This window comes from Coenobita brevimanus, chromosome 22, assembly GCF_032717465.1.
Source record: "Coenobita brevimanus isolate Jiangsu-jjx chromosome 22, ASM3271746v2, whole genome shotgun sequence".
Classification (NCBI taxonomy): Eukaryota; Metazoa; Arthropoda; class Malacostraca; order Decapoda; family Coenobitidae; genus Coenobita; species Coenobita brevimanus.
The window spans coordinates 4,743,548-4,758,917 of NC_136975.1; the positions used below are offsets into that span (position 1 = coordinate 4,743,548).

Sequence of the window (15,370 nt, forward strand, 5' to 3'; positions counted from 1 at the left end):
TTGGGGAGAATCAATAAAGTCCGCGTTGACGAAATTAAGTATATAAAGTTGTTCCTTCCCCCACGCAGGGATCGAACTCGCGTCAGTTCAGGTAACAGACCACCTTCCTAACCACTCGGCCACCACCTTAGCTGAGAAGAATATGGCCTTTTGACTCACAAGCCCAGTACTCTGGCTGACTCAGAAAGCTCCCTAATACATTTCCCTTACCACTTTACTCTTTTGCATAAGGCACACAGATACACCTGTCCATGGTATTTATGAAACTATGTAGTAGTAGTAGTAGTATAGTAGTAGTAGTAGTAGCAGTAGTAGTAGTAGTAATACTAGTAGAAGTAGTAGCACTAGTAGTAGTACTAGTAGTAGTACTAGTAGTAGTAGTAGTAGTACTAGTAGTAGTACTGGCAGTAGTACTAGTAGTACTACTACTAGTAGTAGTAGTAGTAGTAGTAGTAGTAGTAGTAGTAGTAATAGTAGTAGTAGTAGTAGTAGTAGTAGTAATAGTAGTAGTAGTAGTAGTAATAGTAGTAGTAGTAATAGTAGTAGTAGTAGTAGTAATAGTAGTAGTAGTAGTAGTAGTAGTAGTAGTAGTAGTAGTAGTAGTAGTAGTAGTAGTAGTAGTAGTAGTAGTAGTAGTAGTAGTAGTAGTAGTAGTAGTAGTAGTCCCAAGTTCATGTGAATGTGAACCCAGTGGAGTAGCTTGAAGTTGCTCCTCTCCTGCAGTTCACCATCTTCCTTTTGGGGGATACTGAAGAAGCTGAGGAACGTTTGTATAACCAGGAAGCTCCACCCCTTGGTCATATCGGTGCCACCACTTGAAGGCGTCCCTCTCCAGCATCCAGCAGGGGACAATTAACGTGGAAGAGAATATTAAGATGTAACAAGCAGCGTAATCCGCCAAGGAAGAGGTGTAAAGCCAAGGAGAATGCAACCCCCCCCCCCACTACCTCCTGCCTTCCCATATCTGTCCTCCATCTACTTTCACTCCCTGGCATCTTGTTCTCCTCTTCGTTCCTTGCTCGTATCTACCGACATCTTTTTTCGTCTTTCATCCTTCCCTCGTCTCCTGAATTTATTGTCCTCCTACTCCTCTCCTCCTCTCCCTTCTTCACCCTCCTCTCTCTTCCCCATCTCTCTCGCGACACCTCTTTCTCCGCGCCTCTCAATCTCTCCCTGTTTCTTCCTAACGTTACCTTTCATCTCGTTTCTTATCATCTCTTCATCTCCTTCTCTTCTCTCACGTTACCTGTTTATTCTTTATTTCTTGCTCTTTCCGTGTCTCCTCCTCCTCCTTCCTTTCAGTTGTTATTCATCTTCTCTGTACCTATTTCTCTTTCACTTCATTTTTTTCTTCTCTGCCTCTCTTTTCGTTAACTTTTTCTCCCTCCCTATTCCACATCCACTACTCTCTTTCCTTCCCGCCGTAGTTTATCTCGCTGTCTCCTTGCCTCTCCCGATTTGTTGCCTCTCTCTCTCTCTCTCTCTCTCTCTCTCTCTCACACACACACACACACACACACACACACACACACACACACACACACATTCGGAGCCTGTAATCCATCTTCTACTCTTCCCCATTTTCTTCCATTTCCTCCTCCTGTTTTCCATTGTTTTGCTCATTTATCAATACTCTTTTCCAATCCATATCCATAGTCGTCCCTTTCTCTTCCTCTCCTTCCTCTTTTTCGCCTCTCTTTCATCACCTCGCCGCGTTTCTTCCATTGCCTCCTCTCTCCCGTCATCTCTCTCTCTCTCTCTCTCTCTCTCTCTCCCTTTCCCCTGCTCTTCCTTTCTTCCGACCCCTCTTCCTCTTTTTCAACACCTCGCAGCCTCTCTTTCTTCTCTCTTTTTTCTTCTCCTCCCCTTCCAGTTCTACTCTTACTTCTCTTCTCTTTTTTTTTTTTTTTCCCGTCGTCTCCTTCTTACTCCTATCTTGTCCTTTCCGCCTCTCTCCCTTCCATCTTTCTCTTTCATCCCGCCAACAGCCTTATCCATTTCCTTCAATATTTCTCTCCTCTTTTTCGGTGCCGCCTCTTCCTCTTTCTCCTCTTTTCTGTCGTTTCCCTCCTCTTTTTCATCACCTCGCAGTCTCGCTCTCTTCCATCCCCTCCTGCTCCTTCTCTTTCATCCTTCCACGGCCTTTTCCAATTCCTCGTTTATTTCTCTCCTCCTCCTCCTCCTCCTCCTCCTCCTTCACGTCGCCTCTCTTTCAACCTCCTCTTTCTGTCGTTTCCCCCTCCACTCTTTCACCTTGCAGCCTTTCTCTCTTCCATATCCTCCCCTTTCATCCTCCAACAGCACCTTCCAATACCTCTCTTTCTGCTCTCCTCATGTACATCGCCTCTTTTTGTCCTTTCTCTTTTCTGTCGTTTTCCTCCTCTCTTTCATCACCTCGCAGCCTCTCTCTTCCATCACCTCCTCCTCCTCCTCCTCCTCCTAAAGTCTGAGAAAACCGCACGAGTTCTTATCGATTCCCTTCCCGCGCTCTCCCCCTCCACAAAAAACTTACTCTCTCCTGATTGGCTGTATAAGAACGACCGTTATCCACTTACCGGGAAGGCGGGTCGCCATTGGACGCCATTTACCCAGTCATTTACTCTTCATTTACCTTTCTCCATTTCAATTTCCCGCCTCAGAAAACAATAGAGCATCATTTCCTGGAGATGAAGGCAAACGTTTTCACGGCTCGCGACTGGCCCCCAAACCACCCACCCCCACGCTTTTCAGGATTTTCCAGGTTTAACTAAATACATCATCTTCTGGGGTATGTTTGTTTTCGTCCGCTGGGTCGTCGTGTGTTTTATTGATCTCCCGTTTTTCTTAACCCTGGGAGAGTTTGTAATTTGTGAGGCTAAGGGGTTAAGAGCGTGCGTGGAGAGAGGAAGGTGTTTGTTTTGATGTTGGGTCGGACGAGACGTGGCACCACTGTATCAAAGCGAGGCTGGCCGTCGAGCCTTCCTGCCCTCAGTCTCCTTTACCTCCTCTCTCTCTCTCTCTCTCTCTCTCTCTCTCTCTCTCTCTCTCTCTCTCACCCTTTACCTCTTCCCCCCCCCTCTCTCTCTCTCTTTACCTCTTCTCTGCTCTCCTCTCTCACACTTTCCCCTCTTCTCTCCCTCGCTCCAGCTTTTCCCTTTGACTCTCTCTCTCTCTCTCTCTCTCTCTCTCTCTCTCTCTCAAGCTTATGTGTGCGACTTTACGATGACAGCATTATAGAGAAAAGACCTTAGTTGAAAAGGCGGAGGACAAGAGAAAAGTTTCCATATCCTTTCACGCCTCTTATTTCGTGGCATTTCTCCCTTGTCCTTTCTTTTGCATAAACAGTTCACCGCAAATAAACACCAACATATTTTGCCATTTCTTCAGTCAGAGAACAAGGAAGTCCCGTCCATACCAAATACGTGCTGACGCGGGCGGGTGCGGGACAGAATTTTGCATAACTATGACCAAAACAAGTGGCTCCACTAGACGCAGGCGGGTGCAGGAGAGAATTGCTAAGGGTTACAGTGATGTAGAATTCCCGTCCGCACCAGCAAGCATTTGGTGTGGACAGGACCTAACCCGAGCTTATTCTTGCCCACTACGAGAGATTTCATTAGACTTAAGAAAATTCTCTTGTACTGAGGAAGCTAGAGTCCCTTACAGATAACAAAATGAAAATACTGTACGCTATCGGAGCAAAGCTATGATGATGGATGGCGATGGATTTAAGGGAGAAAGGAGAACACTACTCTTTTGTTTATAGATTTACGTTGCTGATTCTCATTTATATCCTTTTATGTTGTTGATTCTTGCTAGTGTATTCTTGCATGAAGCATGAGTGATGAGAAAAATGAAGTACAAAACAATGTGCAAATGAAGGAAAGGAAAGTAAAGACTGAAAGGAACAGGAAGCATAAAGAGGACACAACATACGAACGTCTACTTTTTCATGAAACATAATAGTGCCAGTTTATCACGTCTCTCATTTCTCCCTGTCTTCCAGTAGTCATTTTTTTGTGTATGCGTTTCCATTCTGTTTATCATCCTTTTCATATTTCCATTTGCTCTGTCTGTTCTTCCCGCTTAGGTGCTGAGAAAAAGGAAGCACGAAAGCAAAATGTGCAAAAAAGAGGAATGAAAAGGGAAGACTAAGGCGGAGGGCAGATGCACACACCCTTCCTCCTTCCTTACCAACACTGCACTGACTCCTTCCGCTTCTTGCAACCCTCCTAGAAACTCCCTTCCTCCACCCTCCTCTTCTTGACTCCTCCTCCTCCTCCTCCATCTCCCAGTTCCTCCATCTCCTCCTTCTACTCCCCCACTTCTATCCGTCATCCTCCTCTCTGTTCCTGTCTCTCCCTTCCGAATCTCTTCTTTCCTTTCCTTTCCTCTATCTTCGTCCTCTTCATTCTCCTCCTCCTCCTGCTGCTCATGTTTGGTCCTGCCTTCCCTTTCTCTTTCTCTTCTTCATTCCAACTTGTTTTCACATATCCCCTCTTTCCTGCTCTCTCTCTCTCTCTCTCTCTCTCTCTCTCTCTCTCTCTCTTTCTCTCACGCAAACACACACACAAAGGGAGGATAAGGAGGTAAAGCCACTCTCTTTACCAACGCTTTATCAATCACTCTCCACCTTTAGATTAAATGGGCAGGGAGAGAGAGAGAGAGAGAGAGAGAGAGAGAGAGAGAGAGAGAGAGAGAGAGAGAGAGCGGAACAGTAATGAGTGTGTCAGGTATGGGTCGGAAGAGACAAATTATTTAGGGGAGAAAAACGAACTAGGAAAGAAGAGTCGGGCAGATGGATGGCTGAGAGAGAGAGAGAGAGAGAGAGAGAGAGAGAGAGAGAACGAATCATGTAAAAAGAATATGAAAACAAAGGAACAGATGAAATGACAAAATGAATTAATGTGAGTATAGAAAAACAGATTAATAACATGTAGAGAATGTGATGAATAAATAAAAATTGGGGAAAAGTGAAGTAAAAGAATGACTAACAAGGAAGAAAGGCGTTACAGAAGGAAGAATGGGGTTTAAGTGAGAAAAGGGAAGAGGAGAAAGTTGTATGAGAAAAGGGATGAGGAAAAGATAATGTAAGAAAGAAAAGGGAGTAAGAAAAAAAAGGACGAAAAGAATGTGAGACAGAAAAGTTATAACGAAAAGAAATTGGGTTTTCTGAACAGGGGAAGACAGGAAAATGTAGAAAAAAGACTAATAACAAATGAAGAAACAGAATAAGGAGGAAAAGTGGGAAAAATAGAAAGAATATTGAAGGAAGAAAGAAATAATAAAGGAAAGAAGATAAAAAAAAAAAGTAGATAAAATACTGGAGAAAACTGATGTAAGGAAGGATGAAAAATAAGAATGACAGAGCGAAAAGGAAAACAAAGAAAAGAAAAGGAGGATGCAGAAGACAAAAGAAGGGAAAGAAAGGACGAGAGGAGACGAGAGGATGTGGAAGGAAGGAAGGCGAATAAATGAGAAAAAAAGGAAACAGGGAGATAAGGGAGAAAAGGAGGATGTATGAAAGCTGAAGTGAGGGAGAAGAAATGACAGAGACAGTAGGGGGGAGAGGGGGTAATGAGGGAGATGGAGGGGGTGGATGTAGATAAGGAAATAAATGAGTGTGATGGAGAGAAGGAGGTAATACAAAGTAAGGAGTGAGAGAGAGAGAGAGAGAGAGAGAGAAGGGGGGGGAGTAGAGGCGAGTGTAAGGGTTCCCACGAAGGATCCACCACCGTTTACCACACACAAACACCATTTACACCAACCCCACTCACTCACTCACCCCCACTCAATTCTCCCCACTTTCCCTCTCTCTCTCTCTCTCTCTCTCTCTCTCTCTCTCTCTCTCTCTCTCTCTCTCTCTCTCTCTCTCTCCCATTTTTCCCCTCCTTCAGAGTTCTCTCTTTAATCCCTCTTCCTCTCTCCCATACATTTCCCTCTCACTTCCCCTCACTCTCTCGCCATTTTTCACCTGCTTTCTCCCCCACACATCTGTGCCTCCCTTTCCCCTTCACCTCTCCCTCCTCACATTTCCCTCTCACTTCTCCTTTCTATCACACAGCTCTCTTCTCCCTATTCTCCTTCTCTCCTTCCACTTCCCTCCCTCTCCCCCTCCTCACTCTCCCTCCTTTTCCCCCCACACCTCTCCCAGCCTGTCTTCCACACCTCCCTCTCCCCCTCTCCTCCCCCTCTCACTGCCTCTTTCTTGACGTGTCAGGAATAAACATAAAAATCACGACACCGTACTGAAGGGGTTATAAAGTCCAATAGTAGTTAATCTTCTTATTTTGATTCTTGAGTCGGTCAGGTTGGTGAGTCCAGTCTCTCTCTCTCTCTCTCTCTCTCTCTCTCCCTCTCTCTTTCTCTCTTGCTCTTTTCCTTCCCTCCTCACATCCCCATCTCTTCCATTCCTCGCCCACCTTCCCTCTTCATCCTCTCTCCTCTACCCTTCTCCCTCCCTCCCTCCCACCCTGCTCCATCCTTGTTTGCCCTCATTCCTCTTCCCCTCTCTCACCACCGCCCCTCTCCGTCCCCTATTTCCTCCCCTTTCCCTTCATTTTCGCCTTTCTTCTGCATCTCCTCATTCGTCTTCTCTACCCCATATTCTCCTAATTCCTCCCCTCTTGTCCTTCCTCTTTCCCCTAACTCCTCTCCTTTATTCATTCCCCCTTCCCCCCACTCCTGTCTTCTCCCTCCCCCTCCCTCCTCTCCTCGCCCCTCTTTCTCCTCCCTCATCTCCTCCCCCTCCCCTCCCTCCCTCAACTTGTTCAATGTCCACTAAGCCACTAATATGATCCGTGGCCAGGCTGGTGTTGCTCCCAGACTCAGTAATCCACACTCTCTCACTATCTCACTTTCTCACTCACTCACTCTCAGTTTTACACCATATTTCACACGCGATCAGACTCGGTAGTTTTCTCTCTCTCTCTCTCTCTCTGCTTTACATCATTTTTCACACACACTCACCTTCACATCATATTTCATACTCGATATCAGACTCAGTAATCCAAACTCTCTCACTATCTTACATTCACTCACTCATTATTCCGCCACTGTCTCTCTCATTTTTACACCATGTCACACTCACTTTCACACCATTTCTCACACTAACTCACTCTTGCACCACTTTTCACACTGACTCACTCTTAAACCACATTCCACACTCACTCATCTTTATAGTTTTCAGAATGATTCACATACACACCAGTTTTGGCACTCACTCTGCATCATTCACCTTTTTTCACCATTTTCACATTCATTCACTTTTCTCACATTTTTCACATTCAAACATCGGCCATTTCTCGCTCACTCGTTCTATTATCGATCGTCTATCTATCTATCTATTGCCAGACGCCTTAATCCCATACGGGGTGGCCACAAACAAATCACCTCCACGTCGCCCTGTCCCCCGCCATTTCACTGCCCTGCTCCCAATTCACACACCCCTCTCTCATATACCTCTCCACTCCATCCCTCAATCTCATCCTTGGCCTCCCCCTTCCTCTCTCCCCTTCCACCTCATTCACATACACTCACCTCGTCAGTCTCTCACTCTCCATCCTCTCCACATGGCCAAACCACCTCAATATGTTTCTCCTAACGCTTCCTATCACATCCACATCCACACCACAACGCTCCTTATCGATAGTCTGACTGTTATTCTTCCACAAAGTCGATTTCACCAACTTTCATCCTCACTCTTGACACCTTTTCTCGTCTTTTCCCCTTGTTCTTTCACACGATTTCGTCTTACACTCTCTTCTTTCTCTTTTCACATTTTCTTTCCACTCTCTTCACCTATTTTCTCACTTTCCATTCTCTTCACTCACTTTTCACTTTTTCTAGCCTTCCACTCTATTCACTCACTTTTCTCACTCTCACACTTCACATGCACACACTCAGGTTTGCATGACTTTCATCTTCTCATTCGGTTAATGTTCATTTGGCCTTTTTTCTTATTATTATGCCTCCGTTCACCTATGGCGGAGGAGGCTTGGCGAAAGCACACCTATCGACGCTTTGTGTCAACAGTACGAGGCTAGAGTTCTCGGTCTATCATTATCCTTGCACACGACGGTCACATGAACCCCCCCAGGTGGCTTGGTGACGGGATGGAGTGAAGGGGACAGACTTTAAAAACTGGAGGAGTCAGGTGTAGCTTGTATTAAATAATCTTCTCCACAGGGGACGAATCCAGAAATATTTTCTGGGTGTTGCCCTAATTATATTCCAAAGTACTGAAGGTCTCATGCCACCTTTCTCTCAGCCAACTAGGAACATTCGCAAAACAGAGTATGGTTTGCATTATATTTGTGTGGAAGAAATAAACATAATAACCAGTAAAAAGATGCAGTCTGTATGTGTGAAGTGCTGTATACTAATCTCAGCTTGGTAAACCAGGCTCTCCAAGGCTGAATAAATCGATGTTAGTGGCAAGACTGAACTGACTACGTTATAGCAGTAAATGTGTTGAAAGGCAAAGCAGCGAGAATGTTCTAATCTGACGAAGATCGCAAACACCTTCCAGCTTATTTGATGGCCAAGTGAAGTTAAATTGTAGGTTCGATTTTGATTAGTAACTTAGGAGATTCAGTCCTACCTCAAATTTAAGACTCACCGAATTTCATGCAATTAACCATGACTTAGTAATCACGCTGTTTGAGTCGCCTAGTAACGTCAGGCGAGAAGAAATCCACCAGTACGAGGGAGCCTCCTAAGACAACAAGAGTACGACCCTTTACTTCACCGCACGACACTGACAATCCTTCTTTCAATATAACTTCAACAAAAGGTCTCTGGGAGCGCCGGATTGAAGTGGCCCATTTCCTGCGGTCCACTGGATTCACGTCCTCATGAACTTGGGTCCTCAGAGGCAAACGTAGCTCACAGCATCCTTCGTTATCCTATCTCATGTATAAATTGCTCCACGTTAGAAATACTTATAAATGTTGAAATAAAATCATCAATATTAGCTTACTTTCTTCTTAATTTCAATTTCCTTAGAGAGAGAGAGAGAGAGAGAGAGAGAGAGAGAGTTCTACAAGAAGTTATGGGTGTAGAGGTGATGACATATAAAGTACTGACCAACGAAAATATAGTTCACCATAAGGAATTTGTTTAAAGACGTGATTTTATTTAGTTTTGATGGATAAAAATTTGGTTTATATTTTCCTGTTAAGGTTTGAGGTCACAGATTAAAAATGCTTCGACATCATACAAGAGGTCACTTCATTTTTCTTTTACTATGAATATTACTTAAGATTCCTGACTAGGTGGCTAAATGAAGGCTTGATTGTTGGTAAATTACATCAAGTACATTCTCAGGTAGAAAAATGAGGTCGGGGTGATGGTGATGCTGATGACGATGATGATGATGATAGAACTGTCCACTACTATCTACTTTTTGCTTTGCAGGTGTGGTTCCAGAATCGTCGTGCCAAATGGCGTCGACAGGAGAAGATGGAACAGGCACAGCTGCGGCTACACGAGCAGTCCATGGGCCTGCTGCACCGCCCCTCAGGACCCCCGGGACCCCTAGACCACTTCTTCCCGCCCCTGCTACCCGGTCTGCCCACCCTACCCGGTCTCCAGGGCACCATCCATGGGGGGCTGTCCGGCATGGGGGGCTCCGTGCCCTCCCTGCCAGGTTTTCTGACACACCCACACGCAGCCTACCCGTCCTACCTCACACCGCCCACGTCCTCCGCAGTCAATGTGGGCCCGCCGCCCCCTCCCGCCATTGTTACATCTACGGCCCCTCCAACTTTCTCCACGCCCCCCCTACCCCTATCCCCGCCTCTACCCCCGCCCCCTCCCCTTCACGACCGCGCCTCTCCCCCAGCCGGGGCCCCTGAAGACGAGTTGCGCTCATCTTCCATCGTGGCGCTCAGACTTCGGGCCAAGGAGCACCTCGAGAGTCTGGTTAAGACCTCTACCCTCGTCTGAACCTGCACCCGCTCCCACACTCCCACCCTGACTCTCACGTCCCTCTCACTCAGTCCCTCCATAATCTTCGTATTCTGACATTGCACGTCTGTCATTCCCCTTCCTACAATTCGTTGTATAAATCTGAAAACTGGAAAAATATAGTATCTTCGTTTGTGTGATGGGCAATTTTGGACAATTCTGGACGTGATAGAAATGGCAAGTGCACATCAGAACGACAAACTAAACAAAACATACAGATGTTTGTGTTTACCTGCGACTAAACACGAATTACATTAGTGAAGAGGACCCCTGGAAAAGGATATGTTAATGAATATATTAATGTACGTGTTTTATTTTAAGATGGACATGAAAAACGGACTGTCACACATCCAGTTGGTTTCTGCCTCTCACATAAAAAAAAACCCTCGACAAAAGGTAGAAAAATAAAAATACAGTCATTGCCTTTGTTGCTATTCCCGCCTTCCTCATGTCCCCTTTGACTCCCCCTGACCCCCCAAGCCCTCCACACCACCTTCCTGCTGCCCCTGTGCTTTGTAATATAATGTCAGTCTCTTCATGATCTTTCTCATCGGCAACATGTCCCTCCACGTAACAACAGTTTTGATTATATCGCTCTCAGTTATTCCTTACAGCTTCACTGGGATGAAGTTTTGTTTATATATGTCTTGCTATCACCACACTGTTATATTCAGTTGATGTGAGTCGTCTGGTAATGAAGAGATTAACGAAGGCGAAATCTATCACCCATCCATTTCGAAAAGAATCTCTTGAACTGACTACAACTGTCACTGCAACAGCCCAATGCAGTATTTTCACTCTTCTCCAACTGCAATACAAAATTAAGCTGCTTCCTGATCTATACTAGTGAGGGCAAATTAGTCGACTTACAAAAAACAAATATATATACCAAATATTCCTTAGTGAGTCTGTGATGGATGGATGGATGGAGTCTGTTACTGAAATCATATAATGCATCGGTAATTTAATATCCAAATTATGTTCAGTCATTTTTCACTGGTACTGTATGGAATAAATAAGAGCCTGGACCGATATTCACCGCCGAAAGTTCTCCTCTGGCAACTAAAATATATGTTTTTGCAAAGGAATAAGAGATATGGAAAAGAATCCTGCTAGAGAAGGTTGTGCACTAACTCTTTCCGTGTCCCTCTGTTACAAGGAATCGATGGTACGCTTGTCTGAGAATTCACAAACTTACAACCAATTCCTTGCCTTAACTATGTCTTATTTTTATAGGATGGACACGAAAGGGAGAGCACAGAATTTTCCAGCCTATCTAGTTCATCCTATAAAGACAAATTCACAACTACGACGGGGAATCCGGGCCCTGATAACTAAGACAGTGTGTGGGACATCTTGCCAATTTTCCTACCCTTCTGTGACCGTGTGATTGACTCATATAATCATTTACTCTCTTTTCCCCCCAGTTATATTATTTTACGAGTAGGTAAAATAATGTACAGTTGCGTGCACTGATTCCGCTCCAACCCATTCTTAGCTTTATGTGGGAGTGCTACTGTCTGCCTCTGTCCCCCTCCCCCTCCATACTCGCTCTCACGTTTCCTCTTTCCCCTTTACTTCCATCTCGTCTTGCCTTCCCTTTGTCCTCTAGTCTTCCTTAGTTTGGACATGGCTAAGCAGGGATGAATAGGGACTAATGCACGCAACTGTACACCTGTCAGCCATAATTTATGTCCACCCTCTACCTCTACCCCCAGGACGAAGAAAAACACCTGTTAATTGGGGTTCGATTTTTTTTTTTCGATTGCATAAGTAACAGCGTCACTGCAAACTGAACTTTTGTAAACTGAGCGACTTACAGTGTCACTGCAATCTGAACTTCTTTATACTGAGCGAGTAACAGTGTCATTGCAATCTGAACTTCTGTAAATGGAGAGAGTAACAGTGTCATTGCAAACTGAACTTTAGTATACTAAGCGAGTAACAGTGTCATTGCAATATGACCTTTTGTAGATTGAGCAAGTAACAGTGTCATTGCAAAGTGTTCCTCGTGCAGCTTAGCAAAGTTTCATCTTAGTAGTAATAGTACTGTGGCCCCAGCTTCATCTGAATGTGAAGTCAGTGGACTGCTGGTTCAGGTTACCTCTCTCCTGCAGCCCACCATCCACTTTTCAGAGGAATAGGGAAGGAGTTGAAGGACGTTTGTATGACTGGATAGCTCCACCGCCCAGTTGTATCAGTGCCACCACATGAAGACGTCCCTCTTCAGCACTAACCACCACCTTAACACTGGACAACGAGGCCATGGGTAGGATAAGAGGTTGGGCAGAAACTGTAGCTGGCACCTGTACCTTTGTGTTACGTGTATATATCAGTGAAGGACAAGATGATGTATATAATAAGGCATAGAAGAGTTATAGAGCCTCCCTTGACACTCCTTTCGTCTCTGGAGCCATCGGAGGCGGTTTGTGTTGTGTTTTATATATATTGTCGAACAGTCCCAGATACAGGACCTTCCATTTCTGATCAAATACATGGAAGAATAAATAAAACAATCCGGGACTGTTCGACCTCCCAGTCTGTACGTGATTGAGAAACGCTGTAGTGAGTTTTATAGATTATTTATATGAGATGTGGAAGTGCTAAAACAGGGTATAGTGTATGTGCGAGGGATGATACGCAGCTTAACTCTTTCAGCCACTGGACGTCATTTTTAATATTCATACTGCTATCAGGCGATTTTATTCGACTTAGGAGACAGCTTTAGTAGTGAAATGGGGTTGATCATGCCCTCTAGTTTGAAAAGTCTCTCTAAAGTTATTTCAAGTCGTCTATAGCAATAAAATACACAATACGTCATCGGACTGAAAAGGTTAAGTGCCTCCTCTACCCCACTCACCAAGACTCACCTGCTCCTTCACTGCATCACCTACGTCATCAGGATTTAAAGGATAAATACCACGGAATTTAGAGTTTTGAATTTCCGACTTTCTTCTCATGATGGCTGTTCTAAGTGCTGTATGAGGCTCATCTGGGCACGTATTCTCGTCGGTTAAGGAAGCTTCCAAAGACCTTTTCATTACCGATTTATTTGTTGGATATGGCTGGCTAATATCGTTAAGTACGTTATTTATGCAGAGTATGGTAAGTAACATGAGGACGGCAAGGTGTAGGAAGCAAAATAAATTGTATAAGAAGAGGTGTTAGGGAGCTTCTTTAACCAACAAGAAAAGGACTCCAGGACGTGAACCCGGTGGACTGCGGGCTGAAGTTACTGTTTTCCTGCAGTCTACCCTCCTCCTTTCGAGTGACTGGCAGGAGGAGGGGACTGAGGGACGTTTGTATAATCAGACAGACAGATTCCGATGCATACAGACGTCGCCAGGCTTTCACATGCATCACTTTGAGTACAGACAGTCCTCCTATATTCGTACATCTCCATCATGGGGGGTTATTCTTCCTACTACTCTCCCTTCTAGGATAAGGTAAGGTCCTGCAGTGAACTTCATACAGACTATTGCGGCAACATCATATAAATCCAGAAATAAATATCCTTAACATGGGCACTTTTAAGGTCAGAAATTGCTCTTTAATGGAGGAACTGAATCTTGTAATTATAAACGAGAGGAGCCAGGCAAGGTGGTGGTGGTGGTGGCGGTGGTGGTAGAGGATGGCGATACAGTGTTGAGTGTCAGGGTCTGGTAACACAGGAACAGGAACACTAAAAAGGAACATCGCGACTACCACAAGGAACACCACAAAGGAACGTCGCGATTACAAGGAACACCGCAAAGGAACATCGCGACTACCACAAGGAACACCACAAAGGAACGTCGCGACTATCACAAGGAACACCAACTAGGAACATCGCGACTACCAAAAGGAACACCACAAAGGAACATCGTGACTACCAAAAAGGAACACTTGATCCTAATCTTAACAAAGGAAGATGAAGACTGACAAATCCTCCTGTTCAAGATCGCTGTAAATATCAAAGAAAATATATTCAATCTTTCATTTCGAAATGTTCTAACCCTTTAACTGTGTAGCTAAAATCCCTCCCTTCTAAATAACACTGTCAGGAGGTAGCCAGAATAAAAACACTCCAGACTCCCACCATCACCGTGAAAAAGTTAAGTCTCAGATCTCGCTAAGTTTTCGAGTGACCAGTAAAATCGAGTGACATTAAGCAAACAGACGTGTAACCAGTTTTAATCAGTCATCAGTATTACCTTCTTCACTTCAATCTTGCTCTCTCCTGACAGGTTTAATCAGCTCAAGGCAAACTTTTCGTACGCTCAAACTTAGTAAACCACACAGAATACGAGAGATCTTCCCTTTGGCTGAAATCGTTCGCTACCTGTAAGACTAAACTAAAAGGAAAGACACCTGGACTCACACGGTTAAAGGGTTATCTCAGCTGGAACTCTTGGGTACAATAGAAAAAAGAATAAATAAAAAATAAATAAAATATAAAGAAAAGCTTGTGTTCCAATTTCTCCTTCATTCGTGACGGTGGGTTTCGAATGTTGTGGTGTCGCGATGCTCTTTTGTTTCTTGGTCGCTTGAAATCCTGTGTCGGACCCAGCTCGTCTCGTGCTCCAATATATAGCTTTTCAACAATAAAAATCAGTGTAGTTCAGGCTTGTTTCTTTCTCCTATTGCATCACAGGTTTATGAGGGTCTATGAGGGAAGTAAAACAGCTTATGCCTTGTTACTGAGTACGATAAATTCTACAGATGAAAGAATTATACCTACAGAGTGTTAATTTAGCCTTAGAAATATGATTCGAAGGAGTATGCACACTAAAGTTGTATTTTTAACATGATGAATGGCATAAAGGGACATACACGATAATGTTAACTTCCCATGTGAGGATGAAACTCGGTAGAATAGAGGAGTTAGCGGAATTCCTACAGCCACGAGAAGCCCCACTGAACTAGTGTATAGACTTGAGTTTTCTTAGTAAGGTGAAAATATCAGTGTGAGGTGTTCATGAGCATCAGTATTTTTAAGAGTCCATTAAAATATGCTGCAAATACATCCCTTATACGTAGCATTCTCTCTCCCTCTCTCTCTCTCTCTCTCTCTCTCACACACACACACACACACACACACACACACACACACACATTTTCTATTCCTTTCATCCTTCCTCCTCGACACACCCTCACAAACACGCCCCACACTCATCCTTCACCCATCCCCACATTCCTCCCCCAACCCCCCAACATCCTCCCAGCGCCCACATACCCACAAGGAATACAAAGGAGTTCAAAGGAAAGCAAGGAGTTCAAAGGAATGCAAACAGCAACAGATCAATAGGTCCTTTCGAGGCTGTTTTAAAGTAGGTAACTAACAAACTATTCTATGAGTGAGTGACATGGCTAGGAAAGCAAGGACACACACACACACACACACACACACACACACACACACACACACTTTCCTACTCTGTTC

General features: G+C 44.5%; 1 protein-coding gene across 1 annotated transcript in view; it reads left to right on the forward strand.

Annotated features, from left to right (window-relative positions):
- The window catches only part of LOC145392372 (uncharacterized), a 104,724-nt gene extending 94,797 nt beyond the window's left edge, over positions 1 to 9,927 (forward strand). Inside the window, exon 3 of the mRNA XM_080266774.1 lies at positions 9,397 to 9,927. Within this exon, the coding sequence (XP_080122900.1) occupies positions 9,397 to 9,927 (531 nt within the window). The remainder of the gene's footprint in view (positions 1 to 9,396) is intronic.
- Positions 9,928 to 15,370: the final 5,443 nt, after the last annotated feature.